This window comes from Amblyomma mixtum, chromosome 7, assembly GCF_055824585.1.
Source record: "Amblyomma mixtum isolate Tamu chromosome 7, ASM5582458v1, whole genome shotgun sequence".
Lineage (NCBI taxonomy): Eukaryota > Metazoa > Arthropoda > Arachnida > Ixodida > Ixodidae > Amblyomma > Amblyomma mixtum.
The window spans coordinates 105,204,602-105,229,475 of record NC_143018.1 but is presented as its reverse complement, the minus strand read 5'-3'; the positions used below and the strand labels follow the sequence as shown (position 1 = coordinate 105,229,475).

The following is a 24,874-nucleotide window of genomic DNA, read 5'->3' as shown; positions in this document are numbered from 1 at the left end:
TACAAGCAACGCGCACAGCTGCGCAGCGTTCGCGGCAGCAGCCGCCGCTTCCTGCTGCAGACTACAAGGTCGTGTTCAGATCACGAGGCGGGCTGCAGCTGGACCTGCTTCCACCCCGACAACTACGGGAAGCCATCCTTCAAGCGGCGTCCCAGCTACACGAACCAACGCGTACCCAAATCAGGGTACACCCCGTAAACAATACGTGCACCGTAAGCACGCCCATAAAAGCTGACGCGCTTGCCCTGGTTAGCGTAACCAACATCAAAAACCAAGGCAAGGACTTCGCCGTCGCAGCTTACATAGCCCCGCCGGATGGAGCGGTACGCGGAGTCATCTCCAATGCTTATTACAATGAGACCCCGACAGAGCTCCTGCAATACCTGATCACCGGCAACCCAGACGCCCTCATCGTGGAAGCCCGCCGAATGGGCTCCACGCGTTCCATCCTAATCACTTTCCGAGCTGGACCTGTCCCACGCGCCGTCCTTTATGGAGGAGCCCTCCACAGGTGCACACCCTATCGAGGGCATATAGACGCTTGCACTAACTGCCGCGTCCCTGGTCACCGGGCAGACGTGTGTGTCCACCCAAGATCCCATAAATGCCCCCGCTGTGGCAGTCCCACCCAAAGGAAGATGTGCCCTCATGCACCCCCAGCTGCATTCTCTGCGGAGGCCCTCATATGACCGGCACCGGGAACTGCAAGGGACGGGGCCGCAAACTAGCGTCCCCGAAGAACGCTCTCTCTCCTCCGGGTACATCGCGGCTTTCCCGCTGCGATCAACCAGGCACAGCCAGCAGACGCAGCTCGACGGCTTCCCGGTCGCCTTCTACAAGCCGGCAGAATGGCAGCAAGAACGCCACGCGTCTCACCTGGGCAGACCGCGTTTCCGGCAAAACCACCCGTCAACCCCCATCACCCCAGTCCTCCCAGGCAGACCCGAGAGACCAGGAACTCAAGGCCTTGCGTGACGAGGTAAGCCGCCTTTCCTCTCTCCTAAGCACCCCCGCCCCCTCCCTGCCCCCTAAACCCGCACCCCTGTCATTAATTCGAGCTCATCATCCACAGACACTTCGAGCACCCCTCCTGCAAAGAAACAGCGCACCACAGACGCCACAACCCTTCCCGTGCCCCCAGAAATAGACGCTAAATTAGCAGCACTCGAAGCAAAATTTGACCATAAACTAAAGGAGCTAGACGCCCGCCTCGAGGCCAGATTCAATCACCTTGCCGCCGCCCTCACCGAAAAACTTGAGCAGCGCATGGACGCTCACCGTCCCACCATGAGCAGCGCCGCAGAGCCCGTGCGAAGGCACTCCATCGAGCGTACGGCCCCCAGCCGGACGCCGTATGGGTGGACGCTGCCTGCACGGGTGATGAAGCGACAGCAGCTGTGGTGGACTCCTCTTCATCCACCCTCCTCACACTACCTCTCCCTCCAGATACGTCCCCAGAGGCTGCAGAGGAAGCCGCCATTGCACTTGCTATAACCCGCACGGAAGCCCGGTATATTTTAACTGACTCTAAAACTGCGATTCTAAATTTTGCTCGAGGCCGAGTTCATGTCCCTGCTTTTGGCATACTGGACTCGCCCGATGCACCCCCGCCCCGCCAAGTGGAGCTGATATGGGTGCCTGCGCACTCCGGGAATCCCGGAAACGAGGCCGCCAACCTTTTAGCCCGAGGTTCTTTAAACCGGGCTCAGGTGGCCTCGGATCGGGGATTCACGAAGGATCGCATGCACTCATTCAGTGAGCTGACCCAGGCATACAGAGCCTCTCGCCAGCTCTACCCCCCGCCCCACCCCTCCCTAGATAACAGACACGCAACACTCTGGCGCAGATTACAAACACATACTCTCCCCTCACCCCTTACCCTAACCCACTATCATCCCTCCTTCCCCACTCCTGCTTGCGCCCTATGCCCAGAACCCTTCGCTTCTTCCCTCCACATCCTTTCCCTCTGCCCGGCGGACCCTCCCCCGCGGGGCCTAGAGAACCTCAAGACCTGGGAGGACTGGGAGACCCTGCTGCACTCGGAGGACCCGGCCGTGCAGACCATCGCCACCGGCCGTGCTGCCAGTGTTATGGGCCTCAGGAACATAAACACTTGAGTGCAGTGGGGTCGTGCGGGGACCCTGGGGCGTGCCCCGAATTCCTTTGTAAATAAAGTTTTCTCTCTCTCTCTCTCTCTCGAACAGAAGCTTCTAGAGGAGTCTCAAATGCTGCCACGTGCGCTACATTTGATAATAAAGTCGTTGAAAGAAAACTGCACACAGCCGTTCTCAAGCACTGTGACATGAAAACGAAAGCACTGCACGTTTAGGGTACCACTTAAAATGGCTCGCCTTACATGTATATGGTAACCTTGGCATGTGTACCTATGTAAATAATTTTTTTTAGCGTGAGCTACATTGTTCACAGTCTCACCGTTTCGCATGCTTTCTTGCACGACCATACTGCGCATGCGCGAGGGTCACGTCACTACGCAAAGCTGGCGTGTCTCGCCGCACGTGCTCGCCGCTGCGGGCTACCCACCCTGCCACCCTGGCAGGTGGCAGTTAACTGTTGATCGCGGAAATTCGCGCACCGTAGTCAGCGCATGGACGCTATGCTTACCAAGATGATGGAACTCGTGGAACATAATCTCACCCATCGCTTCACCCAACTTCAAATCCCCTCCACTACCCCCATCCTACCTCCGCAAGCACAAACCACATTTCCTGAACAACACATACCAATTGACACCCGTCTTATTACCATCCTCAATCCCCCCACTATCCAATACGTCGGGGGGAGCACTAATTATCTCCCCATTTTAACATGGAACTGCCGCGGCTTGCGGGCCAAGCGCGCACCTCTGCAACTTCTCCTTCCCACCATAACACCCACGCCCCACATACTTCTTGTCCAGGAGACTGCACACCGGGCAACCCTCCCCAGCTACACATCTACACACTCAGATACCACTAAAACACCCAGGGCGTCCACACTCATCCACCGCAGCCTCACCTACAAAACTCATCAAATCACGTCTCGGACGCCCTGTGTGATACTGAACTTATACATCACACACATTCACTTCCTTCTATATTTTTAGCAAACATATACCAACCCCCGTCCCAGGCGATGGCCTCTCTAGAATCACTTCTGCGAAACATACACCATCTAGCCGGGAAACATCCCCTTCTCATTGGTGGGGATTTCAACAGTCAGCATACTGACTGGCGATACACAACCACGACACATCGAGGTCGCGGGCTCTGACTGCTCCTGCAGAACCTCCAACTCACTTTGCACAAGACGTTTCAGACGCCTACGAGGATCAGCAACAGTGTCAGCATGGACACCAGTCCCGACCTGACGCTGAGGCGCTACATCCGCGGTGTTACCTGGAACAGAACACAACATACACTGGGCAGTGATCATTGCATTATACAAATCACTGTTCCATATAAATCACCCCGTCACGCAAATGAAGAAGAAGACTTTATTTCCACCATGTGCAGTACACAGATGGAGGACGACGGAAAAAAGCCGTCAATAGGCGGCTTGACGAGTCCGTCGCCCCACTTAATGAGCAGCGTTTGGTCAACAGCAATCAATTCACACAGTCAAACAAAGAAAATAAAAACACTTGATCAGTGCAGAACAGAAGCAAAACAGAGTGGTCCGAAAAATGAAATCCCAGGATAAGTAAAATCAGTTATTCATCCTCAGTAAACATAGAGCGAAGCTTAGCAGTGGAGCAAATAAATAAATCAAAGTTAGTAGACAGATAATGGTTTAACAGTGATGGTAAAGAATAGCATAGGCGTTCCATCCCAGAGTTCAAACGGGGTGCAACGATTTTCCAACATTCTCCATGTCTTGTAGCATAATATTGTTCATTCTTTTCTAAATATGCCAGAGTACCAAGGTTATGTATGTTATATCTTACTTCATATTTAAATCTAGTACTCAGACGGTAGAGATATAGTTTATGAGCCGTAATGACATTCGCTCTATGAAAAAAACCTGCAGTTGTTGCATGATAACCAGCGTTGTACACATGACGTAGGTATCGCTTCTGCATGACATAAATTTTTTGTAGATTAGAGAATGTAGTTGTACCCCAAACAAGTTGGCAATAGTTAACATGTGAATAAAAGAGTGAATTATAAACCAATAGTTTAAGTTTTGTAGAAAGAATGTATCTGAGACGACCAATTGCTCCAGTTATCCGAGCTAAATTCGTCACTAGTAAGTTCACATGAGTTTCCCAGGACATGTGAGCAGTAAATGTCACACCAAGGCTTTTGAAATGGTCAACAATGTCAACAGGACGAGAGTTAAAAATAATGTCGGCATGAGGAAGGAGTGGCTTATTCTTTGCCCGAAAGATAACAGCTTTTGTTTTATTTGCGTTAATTGTCATAGAATTATAGGACGACCATTGTTGTAGTTGAACTATTGTGTCATTGCAACTAGAGATAAGTTGATCGATATTATTACCAGAGAAAAATATGCTGGTATCGTCTGCGTATATGATAAATTTGGCATCCTGGTTAATATTAACAATGTCATTTATATAAAGGTTAAAGAGCAAAGGCCCCAATATGCTGCCTTGTGGGACACCACAAGCCAGTGGTAGGACTTGTGATCGAGAGTTATTAATTTGGACTACTTGTTGCCGGTGGGACAAATATGACCGTAGTAAATGTAACGCACATCCACGTACACCATAAATATCCAACTTATTCAATAAAACTTCATGATTGACCAAGTCAAAAGCCTTGGAGAAGTCAACAAATAAGCCAACCACGATTTTGCAATACACAATACAAATGCAATACACAAACTCATTAACTGGGATGCCCTTCGCACTGCACACACTGCTCTTCCGGACACTCCCATCGCAGACATCGATGCATGGGTGCAATCACTTAGGCATGACGTTCACCACAACACGCGACACATTGAACCTACAACAGAAACCCCTACCCTCAACACACGCCTAGCCCACCTCTGGGAGGCTTATCACAGCCTCTTGGAACGCTGGAAAGGCAATAAACTTAATATGGCACTTAAATAATAGGGCATTTAATAGGGCACTTAGGGCGGTTGGCCGCGCTGCAGACACAAATCCAACAACACACTGAGGAACTATGCCGGTCCAACTGTGGCCAGATATTGTGACGGCATCGCCGGAAATCTGTCCAGCAAACGCGCATGCCAACTCCTGCGACACCTCATTGACCCCACACACACCAGATCAGCTACACAACACCTCGTGACACGCCTCATACACGTACACCTTGACGATCCCGACACCCTTCTAGACACACTTCAAACCATGTACACCTCTCCAGGCGCCCCCACACCTCTACCGCACTACACAGGACCAGCAAATCCCGCACTCGACACCGAAATCACGGAGACGGAAGTCAGAGCGGCCCTCCTGATTCTCCGCGCCAACTCCGCACCTGGTGCAGACCAGATCACAAACTCCATGCTCCGTAATCTGGACGACCAATCGATCACCCAGATTACGGAATACTTCAACCAGTGCTGCTGGAGGGATGGTAACACCCCGCAGTCCTGGCGCCACGCGAAGGTAATATTCATACCCAAACCCCACAAACCACTTACCATTCAAAACCTACGCCCGATTTCGCTAACCTCATGCCTCGGGAAGCACCTCGAGCATGTTGTGTTAGCGAGACTCACAAGTCACATGGCGCACAACAATCTTTACCCGCATAGCATGGTGGGATTTCGCCCCCATCTATCCGCACAGGACGCCATGCTGCAACTCACGAACGACCTTTTCGACCCCCTTCTTCCAGGTCACACCAAGGCAGTCTTAGCTTTAGATCTTACCAAAGCTTTTGATCGCATTGAACATCAGGCGATCATGACTGCCTTTTCCCCACTCAATGTGGGTATGCGCACGTACGCCTACATTCAAGCATTCCTCACTGACCGCGCAGCTGAGATACACTTCGGCCCTCTTTGTTCCCCCTCCTGCACGCTTCAGAGCAAGGGACCGTCCTTTCACCCTTTCTGTTTAACATTACCCTCATCCCCCTCGCTCGAAAATTGGCAACTTTTCCTCATCTGAAGCACACTCTTTATGCCGACGATATCACCCTGTCGACCACCCACGGCAGTGACGGCGGCATAAAGAACACCTTACAAGAAGCAGCCACACTCACCCAAAATTCCGCACGGACACTCGGACTGTCTTGCTCCCAAGAGAAGTCGAAAGTCTTCCTCATCCGGCCTAAGAACACTCCCCCGCTCCCCCATTGCCATTGAACTGAATGGTGACCCGGTACCTGAGGTTGGCACCCTCCGTGTATTGGGCCTGCATATCCAGAACGATGGCAAAAACACCACCACCCTCAAGAAACTCAAGCAGGTTGTAGGCGCGATATCGCACCTCATCCGCAGGGTTTCGGGACGTCATAGAGGCATGAAGGAGCGCGACCTATTTCGCCTCCTTCATGCCTTTGTCCTCAGCCGTGTGCTTAAAACTATCCCATACAACTATATCCCACTATATATATCTCATACAACTATCCCATACAACTATATATCCCATACAACTATCCCATACTTACAGCTAAACAAACATGACATAAACGCTTTGGATGCTTTGATTCGCAAGGCATTCAAAGTAGCACTTCATCTTCCCCTACACACACACAGAAAGATTACTAGCCCTGGGCCTCCACAACACGACCGGGGAACTGGTGGAGGCCCACTGACAGGTCCAATACATCAGGCTCACACAAACTTCGACAGGTCGGTATATCCTGGACTCCCTCGGCATGAGAATACTGGCCAACGAACCAACCCTCCTCGCCATCGCACGACCCCTTCACCGGGAGCTCCTCATCAGGCCGCTCCCGAGGAACATGCACCCGTCCCACCATCAGCAGCGCCGCAGAGCCCGATCGAAGGCACTCCATCGAGCGTACGGCTTCCAGTCGGACGCCGTATGGGTGGATGCTGCCTGCACTGGTGATGAAGCGACAGCAGCTGTGGTGGACTCCTCTTTATCCGCCCTCCTCACACTACCTCTCCCTCCAGACACCCCCCAGAGGCTGCAGAGGAAGCCGCCATTGCACTTGCTATCGCCCGCACGGAAGCCTGGTACATTTGAAGTGACTCTAAAACTGCGATTCTAAATTTTGCTCGAGGCCGAGTCCATGTCCCTGCTTTTGGCATACTGGACTCACCCGATGCACCCCCAACCCGCCAAGTGGAGCTGATATGGGTGCCTGCGATATGTAATGCCGGAAACGAGGCCGCCAACCTTTTAGTCCGAGGTTCTTTAAACCGGGCTTAGGTGGCCTGGGATCAGGGATTCGCGAAGGAGCGCATGCACTCATTCAGCGAGCTGACGCAGGCCTACAGAGCCTCACGCCAGCACAATCTCCCGCCCCACTCCTCCCTAGATAACAAACAAGCAACACTCTGGCGCAGACTACAGACACTCTCCCCTCGCCCCTTACCCTAGCCCACTATCATCCATCTTTTCCGACTCCGGCACGTGCCCTATGCCCAGAACCCTTCGCTTCTTCTCTCCACATCCCTTCCCTCTGCCCGGTGGACCCTCCCCCGCGGGACCTACAGAACCTCAAGACCTGGGAGGACTGGGAGACCCTGCTGTGCTCGGAGGACCCGGCCGTGCAGACCATTGCAACCGGCCAGGCTGCCAATGTTATGGACCTTAGTAAAATGGCAGTTTGGGCGAGTTGGTTAAGCATCTTGTAATAAAAACAGCGCAAGGACACAGGACGAGAACGGAGAGTAGACACACACGGCGCTGAACTTGCAACTACGTTTATTGGAAAAACACGCTGCTTTTCAAGGCAGGGCGTCAAGAAAGCGCGCGCATGCGCTTTGTCAAAAATACACTTATCGGGTAATAAAATGTCTCCTAAAGGCACGTGTGATTATCGGTGCTAACCACTGTTTAGCAACTTCATTTCCTTAGAGGACAATGCTACTGAAGGCATGCTGACACATCTGTTTCCTTTCCTCAAGATATGAAATGCCTCTGCTACTTCCCTCGTGCTACGATCGTTATGTATGAACAAGATTTCGGTGTCAACGAAAAACGGGGTGCACTTACACTCGAGACAATGCTTGGCCAAGTTTGTTGAACACTTTCCCAAAGAATTTTGGTGCTCCAAAAGCCGTACATTAATGCAGCGACCTGTCTGGCCAATATAAGTACGGCCACAGGACAGAGGAATCTGGTAGACCACAGCAACCTTACACGAGACGAACCTGTTTGCATGATTAATTTTACACCCTGTTTTCTTTCCCATTCCATCCCTCTTCCTTTGAACAGCTGCCCCCACTTTGCCTACCTTATTAGGTGCCGAGAACACAACGTTGACACCATACTTGGCCCCCACTTTCTTAAATCTGTGCGAAAGAGAATGTACGTACGGCATTACAGCTATATTCTTTGTTCTATCGTCCACACTGGCGCGCTGCTCAGAGTCACGTTCGGGGGTTTTCAATTTTTTCAGGATCTTTTCCGCACACGACACAAGAACTGAGTCTGGGAAACCGGCCTGCGTACAGCGGTGTACCTGGGAGCAGAGGCTAGTCTTCATTTTGTGAGAACAGGATTTCTTTAACGCCATACTCATGCACCCGGTTACTATCCCGTTTTTTACTAGTTTCGAGTGGCATGACCTATAGTTCAGCAGGGGCTTCTCACTCCGAGGGGAGTATTGCCAGCACACGTGGTCTTTTTCGAAGACCAGCAGTAAGTCCAAAAATTGTAATGTGTTATGCTGAGGAATTTCATGCGTAAATTTCAGTCCGGACCCATTCTTTACACGATCCGCTGGTCTACCAGATTCCTCTGTCCTGTGGCCGTACTTATATTGGCCAGACAGGTCGCTGCATTAATGTACGGCTTTTGGAGCACCAAAATTCTTTGGGAAAGTGTTCAACAAACTTGGCCAAGCATTGTCTCGGGTGTAAGTGCACCCCGTTTTTCGTTGACACCGAAATCTTGTTCATACATAACGGTCGTAGCACGAGGGAAGTAGCAGAGGCATTTCATATCTTGAGGAAAGGAAACAGATGTGTCAGCATGCCTTCAGTAGCATTGTCCTCTAAGGAAATGAAGTTGCTAAACAGTGGTTAGCACCGATAATCACACGTGCCTATAGGAGACATTTTATTACCCGATAAGTGTATTTTTTACAAAGCGCATGCGCGCGCTTTCTTGACGCCCTTCCTTGAAAAGCAGCGTGTTTTTCCAATAAACGTAGTTGCAAGTTCAGCGCCGTGTGTGTCTACTCTCCGTTCTCGTCCTGTGTCCTTGCGCTGTTTTTATTACAAGATATATTATGGACCTTAGAAACATAAACAGTTGAGTGCACTGGGGTCGTGCGGGGACCCTGGGGCGTGCCCCGAATTCCTCTTGAAATAAAGTTTTACAACGAAAAACTCTCTCTCTCTCAGCGCTAACGCCCACGTCTCTATCTCACCCCCGTAGTACCTATAAGCGCGAGTCAGGCGCCCACTCACCCAGGGAGCCAGATATGCGCACTTCCTTTCCTTAAAATTATCGGAGTATAAAACTTTGACAATGCCAACGCCAATGAACATAATAAACGCAGAAGGTTAATGGCTTCAGCACCGCGTTTCCGGCACAACCTTGTCAATGCCTGCAGCCCACATCTCTCTGTCATCACCCTATGTACCTGCAAGCGCGATTCAGGCGTCGACTGACCCAGGGAGCCATTATGCGCATTGGATTGGATTGGAGCAAACTTTATTTGTGCCTGCAGTTGGGCGCCCGCGCGCCCCGGCGAGGACCTACGTCGTCTACGAGGCTGCCGTTACTCGGCGCGGGTCTCCGCTCGCCGTTGCCGGCTCGCTGGGTCCCTGCCTTTCGAGCGCCCCGAGGACCTGCTGGACGGCCCATAGCTGTTGGTCATGGTCGTTGCTCTTCGCGGCTGCCTCCAGCCGGGGCGGGATTGTTCCTGATCTTGCTTCCTTTGGATTTCTGATGCAGTCCCACAAGATGTGCGTGTGATCTGCCGGCTCCCTCCGGCAGACTCTACACGTATCGGTCGGGTAGGTCTCGGGGTACATGCGATGCATCAGTCCCGGGCTCGGTAGCGATCCGGTCTGGAGCTGTCTCAGTAGTACCGCCTCCGCTCGACTCAGCCTCGGGTGCGGGGGTGGGAGAGTCCTGCGATCCAGGCGGTAGACCTTCGTGATTTCGCTGTAGTCGGTCATGCGGTCCTTGGCTCCGAACCACGTCGGACGGTGTGTTGCCGGGGCGCGGTTGGTTAGCGCTCGCGCCGCTGCGTGTGCCGTCTCATTGTGGTTCGCACTGCGTTCCGACGCGTCGCCCGCGTGCGCCGGAAACCACTTGATTCTTACTCTTATGTCTTGCAGTTTAGTCGCTCCTAGTACGCGCTCGGCCTGCCTGCAGACTTGGGCTTTGGCGAAGTTTCGCACCGCCTGTCTCGAGTCACTCAGCACCGTTTAGCAGTCTGCGTCGGCGATGGCCAGGGCGATGGGCACCTCCACCGCTTGTTCCCCTCCGGCGCTTCTCGCGCTCGGTGCCGTCCTCGAAGGCGTTCCGTTGGTATTCGGCCGCGTCCACGTACCGCGCGTGCTCGTCGTTGGCGTACAGGTCGATGACAGCCTTGGCCCTCGCCGCTCTTCTTCCCTTGTTTTACTCGGGGTTCATGTTCTTGGGTATGGGGTCGATTCTGGTCTGGCGTCGGACCTCTTCGGGGACGGGGAGCTTCGTCTCCGCCTCGTTCGAGTGTCCTATTCCCAGGTCGTCCAGTATCTTTCTCCCGGCTTTGGTCGTGGACAGCCGCTCCAGTTTATAGGTCCGTTGCGCTTCGGCTATTTCTTCGATCGTGTTGTGCATCCCGATTTGTAAGAGGCGGGTCGTGCTCGTGGACTCGAACAGGCCCAGCGCCGCCTTGTACGCTCTTCAGATGAATACATTAATTTTGTTGGGTTCGTGTTGCAGCCATCTGTGGTAGGCTGCAACGTGCGCGACGTGGCTGATAATGAAGGATTGGACAAGCCTGGTTAGGCTCTCCTCTCTCATGCTAGCCTTCCGGGAAGTGACTCTTTTGAGGAGTCGCATAGCGTTGTCCGCTTTTGCCGTGAGACGGGCGATGGTTACGTCGTTTCTTTTATGCTTTTCGATGACCATGCCTAGGATCCTGATTTTGCTGACCTCGGGTATCACGGTGCCGGATTTGGTTACGATTCTGATTTTTTCGCATTCGCGTTGTCTGGTCTTGTATCTGCCATTGTTGGTAGGAGGGAGTATGAGGAGCTCCATTTGCTCGGCGAGCATCTCAAGCCGGTGCCTTCCAGGTGGTCTTCTAGCTCGTCGACGGCGGCTTGCAGAGCGCCCTCGATGTGGGCGCTCATCACACCCACAGTGTGATGTCCGCGTAGATGGTGTGCCTGAGTCTTCGATGTCCGGGAGCTTCTCGGCCACTCCGATCATTACCAGGTTGAACAGCATCGGCGAAATGACCGATCCCTGCGGTGTGCCGGTGCTCCCGAGCTTCTTCTCTTGCGTTTGTAGGTCGCCTGCTCGTAGCTCGGCGGTCCTGTCTGTGAGGAAGTCCTTGATGTAGTTGTAGAATCTTTCGCCCATGTTGAGCTTAGAGACTTGGGACAGAATCGCCGAGTGTTTCACATTATCAAAGGCGCTCTTTAGGTCGAGACCCAGGATTGCCTTGCTGTCGCGGGCGCTGCCGCCATTGTCTATGATTTGGTATTTGAGCTGCAGCATCGCGTCCTGCGTGCTGAGGTGCTGTCTGAAGCCGATCACCGGGGCCGGATACAGCCCTTCTCGTTCCAGGTAGTCTTGCCACCTGTTGAGCAGGACGTGCTCCAGCACCTTGCCCACGCAGGACGTGAGCGAGATGGGCCGAAGGTTGGCCGTGTCCGGTGGCTTCCCCGGCTTGGGTATCAGGATAGTCTTGGCTGTCTTCCACTGCTTTGGTAGCGCGCCTGCTCTCCAGCACTTGTTGAAGTATTTTGCGAGGTTCTCAATCGAGCCGTCGTCGAGGTTCTTGAGCGCCTTGTTTGTGACGAGGTCCGGGCCAGCTGCCAACCGGCTGTTGAGGGCGTGCAGAGCCGCGCGGACCTCCTCGACGTCGATGTCACGATCGAGCTTCGCGTTGGGTAGGCCGCCGTACGGCGCGTGTTGTTGGGTCGGTGTAGTGGGCAGGTATTTGTCATTGATTCGCCTAGTGACTTCATCGGCGCCGTATACCGAGACCGCCCGATGTATGAGCTTGGCGAGTCTGTCCCTTTGGTGCGACTTGGTCTTGGTTTCGTCAAGCAGGTGCCGCAGCAGGTTCCCCGTCTTCCCGCAATGCATCTGCCCGTCTGCCGCGTTGCAGATCTCGATCCACTGTTGCGTGCATAGAGCGCGGCAGTGCTCCTCGATCGCTCTGTTGACCTCCGCCACCTTCTTTCTGAGTCTGCGGTTGAGCCATTGGTTCTTCCAGCGACTGAGTATTGACTGCTTGGCTTCGATGAGATGCGCTAGCCGGCTGTCTACCTCATCAATCGCAGCGTCCGTTTCAATTTCTTTGGTCGCGTCGCGTACGCTCTTGGTGATTTCGGCCGTCCACGTCTCTATGTCTTCGATCTCGCCGTCAGCGTCTGTCTTCTGGCGTCTCGGAAGGCATCCCAGTCTACCCATCTGTGTGTTTTCACGCAACAACAAAGGCGGAGCGAGAGCAAGCCGACTCTATTCTCAGGAAGGCATACAAGATTGCTCTACACCTGCCCAGAAACGCATCAAACGAGAAGCTACTCCAACTCGGAATCAGCAATACCTTCGATGAGCTTGCCGAGGCTCAATTGGGGGCACAACTCATCAGACTCAGAGGCTCCTCTACTGGAAGGGCACTCCTGAGAAGGTTGGGTCGGAACACGTGCGGACTGGTAGACAGATACGCGGACGTACCGGACGACCTTAGAAAGACCTTTAATATAGGACCCCTGCCTAAAAACATGGATCCTAACCTACACGAGGACAGACGAAAAGCAAGGGCCCAGCAGATAGAAAGGAGGCTAGGCCGATCAGAGAACACAGTCTATACGGACGCCTCCATGTACGTACATGCAGGGAAGCGCTTAGCCGCTACGGTGGTAGTTAATAGCACAGTGACATGGCCACATGCGCCTCAGTGGAGGTCGTGGGCATAACGGAGGCCGAGGAAATTGCCATCGCGCTGGCGGTAGCAGAAGGCTATAGGAAAGGCCGATCCCTAAACATATTAACAGACTCGAAAGACACGTGTAAAAACTATACGAAGGGCAGAATTAGCGGCATGGCCCTCAGGATAATCAGTGGGGCAGCAGCCTCTGCTGAGAAGACACCCATACAACACATAATCTGGGTCCCAGGCCACGCAGGCGTAGCGGGGAACGAAAGAGCAGACAGCCTAGCTCGAGGGCTTACATACCGAGCAGGCATGTCAGATGTTCTGGAGCTTCAGCTACTAGCATGCGAGGGGGGATACACAGAGACATTACAACTATACAGGGGGACTAGATTCAAGTACCCACCACCACACAAAGCCGTCATGAGGGAGGAAGCAGTCGGCTGGCGTAGGCTACAAACAAACTCCTTCCCCAACTTGTACATCTATAACAAGATGTCACCAACACAATACAGAGCAAACTGCCCCTGGTGCGGCGACACACCCACACTATACCACATCACATGGGAGTGCGAACGAAATAAAGCATTCCACCAACACGAATTCCCGAGTGCGGAGCAATGGGAGAGCCGGCTCACCAGCAGCGAGCTCGCGGCCCAAAGAGCCTTAGTGCGGCACGCTACTGATGCAGCGCGACTCAGTGGAGCCCTGGACTAGGGGCCCAAACTTGCTGAAGAGAAGCCTCAAGTCGCCGGCGCTACGAAAGACGACGGAGGCTTCGAATCCGCGAATCTCTTAAAAGATCTCAATAAAAGTTTTCTACTACTACTACTACTTGATGCACCATTGTGCGCACTTCCTTTCCTTAAAAGGATAGGAGTGTAAAACGCTTTAACGCCAATGAACACAATGAACGCCGAGAGCCTATGGCGTCAGCGCCGCGTTTCTCGAATGCAGCGCACACTTGTCATTACCGCCACTTAGCTTAAAGCACGGTTGAGGTGTCCGCTGTTCCAAGAGGGCAGTTATGCGCGTCTTTCGGGTCAGCTGCCGAGCGCCGTAACCACTGAGCCACCGCGGCGGGGCTCATTAATTAGAAGTTAATAATTATTTAGTCATTATTCAGTAACTGCCATTAACTAGTAATTTGACATAATTGGTAATTGCTCATTAATTATTTGTGGTGTCATCCAAGTTTTGAATTTATTTTGTCGCAAAGGTGAGTTTCGTTGAACTGTACACCGGCTCTAGTAAAAATTCAAGGAGGCACTTGACAACTTACGTGCAGTAATGCGGAAGCATTTCTGCTTAAACCCCTCAATGAAGCAAAAGTAACAAGACCTTTGAGCTTTCCGGCTCGTCCTCTCCTAGTACTCCGCCGACAATCGAAGCGCCGTGGTCACTTGTTAGCGCCCGTTTTTTTGGCTCCACAGCGGACGGAGGCGCCACTGTCGGGGGCAGAAATGGCGCCTCGTTTTTTTTTTTTTGTGCGAGAATTCTGGTGGTAAGCGTTTCGCTACCTTTGCGGACGTCTACGCGCTGCGGCGACGGCGAGCTGAAGTCACTACTCGGACGCGGAGCTGGGCGGACGTGCCTCGCTGGGCTCCGAGCTTTTTGACTCCCTTTCACCTGACTTCATCCTGTCTTTGCGAAACTTAACCAACGCATCCGTGAAGGTAAGAGTATCCCTTTCACACCTTCGAAGCCCGATTCGGTACAATTTCGAGTATTTTAGTCCATATTTCGGCTGCTCCACGCCGCTGACGCGCTAGGCTTAGCGCGCGATGTACTGCTGCGCTCTTCGCCACACCCAAGGCCATCGCGGCCCTGCTTAGCCGCCTGCGCTGCTGCAGTGCGCAGACCTTCAAGGAGCCAATATGGCCTACCAAAAAGTAGGCGTGTCAATCTCCCCACCCAAACTTGCAGCCGACTCACACTGGGGTGTGCCGCTAAGGCACACCGTGCAGCGGCGGTACACCAGCCCACCTGCCAATCTCAACGCATCCACGACCACTCCTCCAACGTCTAACACCACCTCCTGTATTGCCACTCTACGTCGCCACGCTCCCCTCCCTCGCCTTCCAGCGAAGGGCTTCAAACTCGTCTTCAGACCGAGAGGGGGGCTTGACTTCCGCACTACCACCAACGGAGCCCTGCTGCAAGTCTTCTCGTACCGTTGCCAACATAGACTTCGGCACCGCTCGCACCGCCCACCATGTACGGATCAATCCGTACAATAACTCCCTCACTGTCAGCACCCCATCTGAGCAGCGCGCTCGTCTCTACCTCCGGATCCCAGAACTCCACTTGGGTTCTAATTCTTACCCTTTGCGTGCCTACATAGCCGCACCCAACAACGCTCTCCGCAGCATCATATACAACGCCGTCGACACGCAAACACAGGAAGAAAGAGTACAAGATCTCCAAGCCATGAATGTGAAAACCTGAAGACCCCCTACGCCATTTCCTAGGCGCGTCAGATGGGGCGCTCCAAATCCATCCTCATCACCTTCGTCGGTACCACCACCCTCCCCAGGACCATCGTCTTTAACTATGGGATCTATCGATGCCACCCGTTACGCCCTAAAGCTAAGGCATCCGCGAACTGCTGGGCTCCAGGTCACAGCGCGGACGTCTGAATGAAGTCCAAGTCTGGTCTCTGCCAGCGCTGCGGTCAGGCCCACAAGGCAGTCGAACCCGCGACCTGAGTCTCCTTCTGTATCTTGTGCAGGGGGCCCACATCACGTGCTCGCGCTCGTGCAGGCACCCATTCGACTGGAACGACCCGTCCACCCCGGAGAAGATCTCCCCGGCCCGCACAAGATCTGTGGACACAACTGAGCTATATAAAGCTTTCGCATTAATAACTGCAGACAGTCATATCGATATCAGCGGTATCATTCATAAGCATCCAACATGCAGCATAGCAGCGCTGAACCGAGTAGTCTTAGGATTTGTGAGATCAATACCACATTTCTGACAACATGAGCTTGGCGCATGATATCCTTAGCCGCTTATGCGCCATTTAACCCAACACAACACAACATATGCGATAACACCTGATATTCGCGAAACTTTTCTGGCAGAAGTAAGGACAGATGTTGCTGATTTGGCGTATACTCTAAGGAAAGGCCATTTATTCGCACAATTCCTCACCAATCGTAAGAAGGCCTAGTGGTCTTGGTCTTGGGTTTCTTTTTCTTCGGATCCTTCGGTTTCTTTGTCTCCTTCGGTTTCTTTGTCTCCTTTGGTTTCTTTGTCGACTTCGGCTTTTTGGTGCTTTTGGGGTTCTTGCTACTTTTAGGTTTGGACGTTGCCAGAGTTGGTGGCATGGTGTGGCCGGTTGGAGCGTGCCCGAAAAAGTCGAGCACATATTGGCTGTTGTCCGGATGGCATCCTTCGTTGTCGGGTACTTCTACGCAGTAGCCGTCTTGTGTGTCTGAATACTGCAGAAAAAACAAAACGGTCTTTGATGGGTTTAAGAATTCTTTCCCGTCTGCTGCGGAAAAAGTCAATTTCCTGTTGATTTTTCTATTCAGAAGACAAGTAAGAAAAAGAAATTTGGATCTAAAATCGCGTCTTTTTAAAGCGTGTGCAATGACGCATAATCCTCGGATTGCGGAGAAGGCTAACTGAACACTGGGCTCAAATAAACGCAAGAACCGAAAGAATGTCACGCCGACGCAGGCATAATACGCGTGTCACTATGTGAAATCTAATCGCCTTTGATGCGTTTCAATCCGTGAGAAACATGTCAGCTAGCCCCCACTTTCTCTCATGCATTCCTCTGCCTTTCCAAAACCCGATTTCCTGGCCCGCTCTACATCTGCCCGGGCGATGCTGATTTGACGACGTTGCATTCGATATTCCTAAAGAATTTGAGATAGGAACGCCACTGTACTGCATGTATGCGTGCCTGTCTCCAATAGTAATTTTTTTGTTCCAAATTTTCCTGCTTTGAAAGCATGTAAAGACAGTAAATAGGGGGGTGGGCAAAGCAGCACTGTGTTCCATCTATAAATTTGTTTTTTTCCGATCCCGTGTATTCTACTTAGCATTGTATACCTCAGATCATCATTTAACTGCTGCATATTGTTATTTTTTTCCTATTTTTCTCCTTTAACCAATGGTTCTTTCTCTGTTTTGATGTATTCTTGTTGTCACAAAAAACATGATTTTGCTTCCCCGTTGTGTAATGCCTTCGGACCTTTAAGGCAAAAATAAATTAAACAAAAAGTAATGACAGGCAGCTAAAAATTTCCGGAGCACGCAAAAATTGAATTATCTGTGAGAAAGTCTTCAGCAGCGATAGATACAGAGCAAGGTTACAATTGTTTCTTTTTATGTTTTCCTGCTCGTTGTGCTTTCGTCAATTACCGTTGGTCTTTCCTGCCCGCATCTCTGTTGTGTTTTTCTAATTTTTGAGTTTTCACCTGCCTGCTCAGTGCTGCATTCTTTCACCTACATTCCTCGTCTTGGATTCTCGATACTCACTGCAGTATTTTCCATTTTGTGGACTCGGATGACTCGGCGACATGCGCCAGGGCTTGTCTCTTTGTTTGTGTCTTTTGTTTGTTTTTTAAACCTCTCTTCCTTTACAATCTATTTTTTTTAGCGTTTCACTCTTTTTTGTTCATCTTTCAATGGCTTGAAGCCCGACAAAGCTCTGCCGGTTCGGTCTCCCTCTCTCTTTCAGTCGTGTTTGTTCTCTTTTGAGATGACTAATAAAATGGTAAAAGGGCCTCGGATACTGTTTCAAATTCGCCGTCAGGTTCGCCGCAGTTTGCTGACGATGTTGGCCGGAGTTCGCCAAGGATGGGAGCAAAAAGTACCTATTTCTGCCCGATTTTAACTGCAAGCTGCAGCGTCGCTTAAAATCAGAACTTCATCATAGAACTGGGTTTTGTGCCCTATTTCATTTCACATTTTGCATAACGATGTGGTGAGGGGCCAAGATGTGCCAGGTTTTGCAGTGGTAGCAATTCATGCGGGCTTTCTCCGTAACTCACGCAGGCGTCGGGCCCCGTGTGCCACCCTAAAGTACGTGAGTATTACTGCTGGAAAGGCAGAATGGTTCTAGGCGGCGCGAGAGGGTTTGCCTTCGACGAGTTGTCTCTGCGTTGAGGGAATATGCTCCCCCGACTCAGCTTAGGGCAGGAGGCGGAGGGTGGCTACGAGGGTTGTTATTTCTTCGCGAAGAAAAGAGACTATGCTCGAGATAAGTGTCGCAGCTGAAGCCGCGAAACCCTCTGCTATTGTTTTGTGGCACCAGAGAAGGTTTGGAGAGTAAATAGAGATCACAGAATAATGAGCACTGTTGCTTAGAGGTTGCTCTCAAGCGCGTCTACGGAACACCGATAACACCTTGCAGCCATCATCATCATTGTGATGTGCACTCCAGCACAAGTTCATTTTATATTCCGCTCTGCCGGTTACTGATATAAATTTGATCGCGAGCATTCCAAAGAGCAACAGTTCATCTTTTAAGTGCGTACGGAGGACAAGCGAGTGGCGGTATTCTGTTTTTATGAACGCATGGGAACGGTTGGTATGTTTTTCTGTTCTACACTGCACCTTGACTCGTTTGCAGCAATCTGGCAGGTAGAGCATCCGCCTCGCGTGCAAGAGGACCGCTGTTCGAATCTCGGTGTCGCGCAGTTCTCCAACGAGTTAAAAGAAAAACTCGGTGTGTCGCTGGAGTTTTTAAATCAGGCCTGGGGTGCGGCCTGATTTCGGTGACCAGAACCGACAACGCACTTCCTCACCAGAACAGGATTTGGCCTCCCTGGTGCAGTACTTGGCCACAACCTTCTATGAACAAACCAATTAACCCCGGGCCTTCAGTCTCCAGCGGCTGCGGATCAACTGACCAAGGCGGCGGTCAGACCTGAAGGTTCTAATAATCACTGGCTCCGGACAGGATGCCATTGGAACCTGAACCTGGCAACCTTCAACGCTAGAACCTTAATCAGTGAGGCTAGCTTAGTAGTGCTGTTTATTCGAAGAGACGGCTAGCGCAGCAGGGGGCGCCAGAAAGTTAGTTGGGCGGATGAGATTAAGAAGTTTGCCGGGATACGGTAGCCCCACCTGCCAAAGAACAGGGTTAATTGGAGAGACATGGGAGAGGGTTTTGCCTTACAGTGGACGCAGTCAGGCTGATGGTGAGGATCATGATACCTCACCTTGCATTTCGTCCCGTTCGGGTAATATCCCATCATCCATTGGTCATGATCGTTCTTCCCGCAGTAGAAATTGCAATTTTCAACGGTCGTTCCCTGTAACATAGAGGGCAGCCAAGTTTACTGGAGTACGCTGCGCCGAAGATAATATTAAAGAGCACTCTAAAGCAAGCAGAAGCACGAAATTTTCCAAAGGTTGTTGGTAGATAAAATCCGACTCATTTATAGCATATTTCTACAGCTTGTTTGGTACCTGCCATAGCTCAGAAATATCTTGCAGCATAAACATTGATAGCAAAGTATGCACTCGATTAGCCAGTTTTGCATTGTAGCTACAATGGTTTTCATTTTATCGTTATGCAGAAATTCTCTTCGGTTCCGATTTTTTTTTGTCTTTTGCAACTCAAACGTTCAAATTCAATTTTTTGGAACGTGCCATTCTTGCGCTCTTTCATTTACTTTGTGTTTTCAATCCACGAAAATCTACGTCTTGAGGTTTGAGTGAATGGAGCTTACCTCTTGAACTTGTTTTGGAGGACAACCGCGAACGGTGTCCGCTGATGCGTGCAATGCTGAAAAAAAAAACATATTTAGAATTTTATGGCTGAATGATTAAGTGTCAGCTATAAGCCAATAATTGTACTACTGGTACCCTGCTTCCAGACCCAATTCTCCCTTTAGTTTTATGACGCAGTGTTCACCGAGAAGCACATAAACTAAAAGTAACGCCCACTGTCGTCGGTAGGCTTTCCAGCGCAACGTTTAACACTTAACACTGACTGAGCAATAGACGGTGCGAATGCTGTGGTTGCTGCGCGCTACGTGATATAGCTTAAATCTTGCTTTGACTAAACCTATGCCAACGCTGCGTCTCCTGAAGACAGGGGCTTTTAGATATCATTCGACTGGACTGCTAGTGCATACATTTACATTTCAGCCTTCGAAAGTTCTTACGTATATTTTTCGCACAGATTGCACCATAAGTAAACGCGCTGTAGAAAACGTTTAAACATGGCAATTTTTTTCAGGCTTTGGTCCCATTATCAAAGGCGTATTAAAATATATGAAGTGAACCACAGAACAAAGGCTTCCGCCTGATGTCTCCCGTTTGCCCCCGTCCGCCATTAACCACTGCAAGGTCATGCTAGTTTCTTATTTTCTAAGGAATTCTTACTTTCATATATTCGCGATTACATTTCGTTTCTTCTGTGTTGATGGTAAAGAAAAAGGACAACCGTGCAGCAAGAGAGACGAATTTTGCGCCGCCTAAAGCGCATAAGAAGCTTCTTGTTTGCTGGGGCCAGCTTTCGCTTGCCAACGTCTCTTTGTGGTCTCCAAGCAGTGGCGGTCCCAGCTATTGCTTCTAGGAGGTACGGATGGACTTTCGTATACGAAAAAAGCAGAAAAATAGAAACAACGATTTTTTATTTACACTCTGTTTATACAACAATCTTTGTGCGCTTTGTTGTTGTTGAGATGTTGCACTATAACTCATGCATTGAATGCTAACGGTTACGTGAACATTGTTATGTATTTCATATCTATTTATGACTTATATATAAATATTGCTCACGTAACGATTAACTTATATAATTCATCTATATTTACGCCGCGGTGGCATTTCGATCGAGAAAAATTTCTAGCGGCCAGTGTACTGTGCGACGTCAGTGCACGTGAAAGAACCCCACGCGGTCGAAATTTTCGGAGCCCTTCGTTACGGCGTCCCTCCAAGCTTGAGTCGCTTTGGGACGTTAAACCCCCATAAAACAAACAAACGAAACAGATATATTTATATCAGAATATTTCAAACTGAATGACAGAGCCAGTCATGAAGCGCAAAAGTAACTGCGGGGGCACGGCAGGATCACGATACCTCGACTGTCATGTACGAATTGCGCTCGTATGACTACCAACCTGTTGTATAACTAATACTGTTATAAGAGAGTATTAGCTTACAACATGACTTACTAGAAGTAGGAAATTGGTGTGAAAAATGGCAAATGTATTTATATATAGCAAAGTGTAAGGTCATACATTTCCATTTTCATAACTTAATACTGCACAGCTACTTTATCTCCGCTTCTCGTTTACATGCTACTAAAACATACAAATATCTTGGATTGCACATGTCTGAAAATCTCTCTTGGTCTACGCACATCAACCACATCACAGCAGCATCCAGCCGGTCCCTTGGCTATGTTCAACACTCAATGAAGTTTGCTCCAGCATATGTAAAATTACTAGCCTACACAGCATTAATCCGCCCAAAATTAGAATATGCAGCCGCCATTTGGAACCCACATGAGGAATACCTTTTTTGACACCATAGAAACTATGAAAATCACGCCATTACATTTGTTCATCCAGATTATTCCTCCCACAGAAGTGCAACCGATCTGAAGAACCTATCCAGCTTGCCATTATTTAAGCACCGTAGAAAATAAGCCAGTTTAGCCCTCTTTCATCGTCTCTACTATTCATTTCTGTTAAGCATTAACGTCACAAAACACTCTCCGTTTTCAGCTCATCAGAAAAACACTCACCATGTGTCATACCATGCCCAAAAACATAAACTTTTGCGCCGTCTTTCTTCATCCGAAGAGCAAAAGATTGGAACGACCTTCCCAATACCGCTGTAAACTTGCATTCAAAGACAAGTTTAAATCTTTAGACACATTTTAGGTTTCTTTGTACCTTCCTCTCCAACGTTGACCTAGTGGAGTTTGTTTTACTAGGCAGTTTTTCATGTTCTCTAATGCGTCATTGAATTCTTAATCACCATTGTGGGCTTCTTCCTTTCTTTTATTCTTGTTTCGTTTTTTCTTTTGTATTCTAAAGTATATAAGCGTTTTGCATTTTGGTTTTTCTGAGCTGTTTGCCTGTTACATTTGTAGATTGAGCCTTGATGTTGGCATTGTACAGAATATGTTCGTTTTTTGTTGATATTTCTGTACAACCCACCCGTCATGTAATGCCCCTTGTTTGGGGTCTTTGATCTACTAAAATAAATAAATAAATAAGCCTGTAGAACGTACAATCGTGTGAAATAAGGTAGCGCACAACAGGACGGTGGCACTGCCACTTGAGCTAGATTGCATGGGGTTAGAAAAGGTGCGTAAGGAGGGTAAGAAGTAGTTAGTGCTCTTCAGTCTTATTTACTCATAGGTGTGGTTTTCATTAATGATTAAAAAAAAAGAGCTTCTACCTCTTTCTTCATGTTATACCTCGTGGCGTACTGCCACACAAGAAAGAAAAATAAAAACAGAAGAAAGAGGAGAAAAGGGTAGCCAGTGAACGAACCTTTGGTGATGTGTTTTCCTGGTCCTAGAAACAACTATGGATCGGGCAACGCCTCTTACTAATAAAATTTCAGAGCTCCTTTGAGCGTTTCCCACATCACTGGTGACAAACTCAAGTAATAAATTTTGATACCTATGCGTCATCACTGCCAGTACTCTCTAAGCGAGCACATAGCGGCAAAGAGTGGGGTAAGTACAACACCGCAACACAATTTATTTACTGCAGGCGTATGTATACTAACCAATATTACTCTGCTAGTACGTAATAAGTAAAAGCTTATACCGGGAGCGTCAGAAGATATGATAAGCTATGTGATGGGTAAGGAAAAAGTCACTAGGAGTACAGCATATGGGCAGAAATACCAGCGTATGGAGAGGGCGGCATCAAACCGCGCACACCTTTTTACTGTAAGTTGTAGCAGATGAAATAGTCAAGAAGACCTGTGCGCCGGCCATTGTCATTGTACAATGTCAGAGCGGGCCATGTAGCACAATCATTTGTAGTGTTTTTGGTGTAGGCGCTCCACGGGGCTTGAAAAAAAATTTAAACAGAGGCAGCAATGACGGGCGGAGAATGTTTGTTATTATCACTTGTGCAAAAATAAATTAAGGCGAGCATCTCTGCCAGTACAGTATACTAAAATGAGCCTAAATGTCCTTACCTTGAAAGAAGAAGACGCAAAGCAACCCTAGGATAGCCATTTTTCCTCTGTTGCTGTGTTTCCACTGAAGCTGCGTGCTTGTATAATCCGTTTTATACACCGCGGAACCTATTTGAAGAACTTTTCTTAATCCACAGTGTTGACGTCGTACTTTTTGAGAAACTTCGATGTGCGCGTCAATAAAGGTCCGAAACACGAAACTGGCTTCAAAATAACAGTGCCCTTCGTGTCCTTTCGCTCGCACCTGCCGATAGGTGCTCCGATGGAGGGCGCTCTTTCGATGAAGAGGGCATCTTTCTTTTGGAAAATTAAAAGAACTTCTGCGCGTGCGAGCTGTCGTACCCTGGCCACTGACCCTCGTTCATCCTGCATATTGTCAAATTGCTACAGAAGTTTGGTCATTTTGTAGCCGACACTGACCTCTGCGTTTTTTTTCATTAAAAGTAGAGTGAATCCTTAAAGGCGCCTGGCGCATTGACCGACTGCGGCTAATCGACGGTTTAATATCATATGGTTGGGAGTCTAGTAGCTGACATGAGCGGTGAGACATTCAAGTCAAGTAATGGCCGTCATGATGGATGCCAACCTCCTTGGCTCTGGGCTTGCCGTAAAGGTCGGGCCTTGCTTCGAACCATTTGTAAAGCTAACGTTTCCCCCTCCCCATATACAACACCCCAAAAAAACTTTGAAAGGGAATGTCAGGCATACGTTACCTATAGTCTGCGCAGCGTTTATTCATTTGTGCAAGGCCTTGCTGTCTATACTTTTACATTGAAAAAAGCACTGAACCTTACAACAGCCTTATTCGTACGAAAAATTCTTGAAGCAGGATGTCGTTGACATGGGCAGCGCTTAATGAAAGGATGCCAGTTAAACGTCTGCTCACGGTAACATTGTTTTTGCTTCCACCTTCTGAATCGCACTTTTCACACATCTTATAATTGAGCCGCGTAATGAACAACGAGCATTCTAACTATAACAATGTTTTTTTTTGAAGAGCTTTCAGAAGATGCCCTTCCGTTATATGCGGAACATATTCCCAGATTTTTATATTGCTTTTTTAGCTTCCTACACTACGTAATCGACGATGTGTGGAAACATTTTAGTGTAGAAATGTAAGTTTACCCGAATGTTAAACATCTCATCAGCGTGCGACAATAATGGCAAATCGGGTTTTGTCCAGAAGTGATGGGTAGTATATATTCTGCACCAAATATTGCGTCGTACTAACCCTAAAATCCCATTTTTAAATGTACGAAGTGTTTGGTGGCACACATTTCACAGGGCCACCAGGGCAAAAAGGTTAATAAAAGGCGATGTTTCATGGAGATGTTTTATTATAATGTGTGCCTGTAAAGAAAGTGGAATGTAGGAATATGCGTAAATCTTTTCATCGTTGGTAGCGAAGACTACGTGCTATGGATGTGAAGCGGATGAAGCGATATTCGAATGGTTTGTGCGTGCCACAGGATTTGTGAACAAGCGCTCGTTCGGCTATTTGTCGTCCTGGGGTTGTCATCATTGTCATCATCATCAGCCTGACT

At 49.6% G+C, this 24,874-nt stretch overlaps 1 protein-coding gene and 1 pseudogene across 1 annotated transcript; both read right to left on the bottom strand.

The window, feature by feature from the left end:
• Window positions 1–3,303: 3,303 nt before the first annotated feature.
• Window positions 3,304–23,434, bottom strand: LOC149337094 (uncharacterized). Its single transcript, XM_089553313.1, has 5 exons — window positions 23,331–23,434; window positions 19,886–19,941; window positions 19,373–19,465; window positions 16,347–16,636; window positions 3,304–3,395 (listed from the first exon to the last, which is right to left on the bottom strand). Exons 1-5 carry the CDS (start codon window positions 23,368–23,370, stop codon window positions 3,392–3,394), a joined length of 483 nt encoding a protein of 160 aa, XP_089409439.1. The 5' UTR covers window positions 23,371–23,434; the 3' UTR covers window positions 3,304–3,391.
• LOC149337095 (uncharacterized) lies at window positions 9,850–11,843 on the bottom strand (annotated as a pseudogene).
• Window positions 23,435–24,874: the final 1,440 nt, after the last annotated feature.

What these genes read in the sequence shown, in the direction of transcription:
- LOC149337094 (XM_089553313.1), bottom strand. Translation starts at nt 23,370, where the DNA reads ATGGCTATCCTAGGGTTGCTTTGCGTCTTCTTCTTTCAAG. An exon ending in TTGCGTCTTCTTCTTTCAAG is followed by an intron (nt 19,942 to 23,330) that starts GTAAGGACATTT and finishes TTTTTTTTTCAG; the next exon opens with CATTGCACGCATCAGCGGAC. An exon ending in CGAACGGGACGAAATGCAAG is followed by an intron (nt 16,637 to 19,372) that starts GTGAGGTATCAT and finishes TTTTTTCTGCAG; the next exon opens with TATTCAGACACACAAGACGG.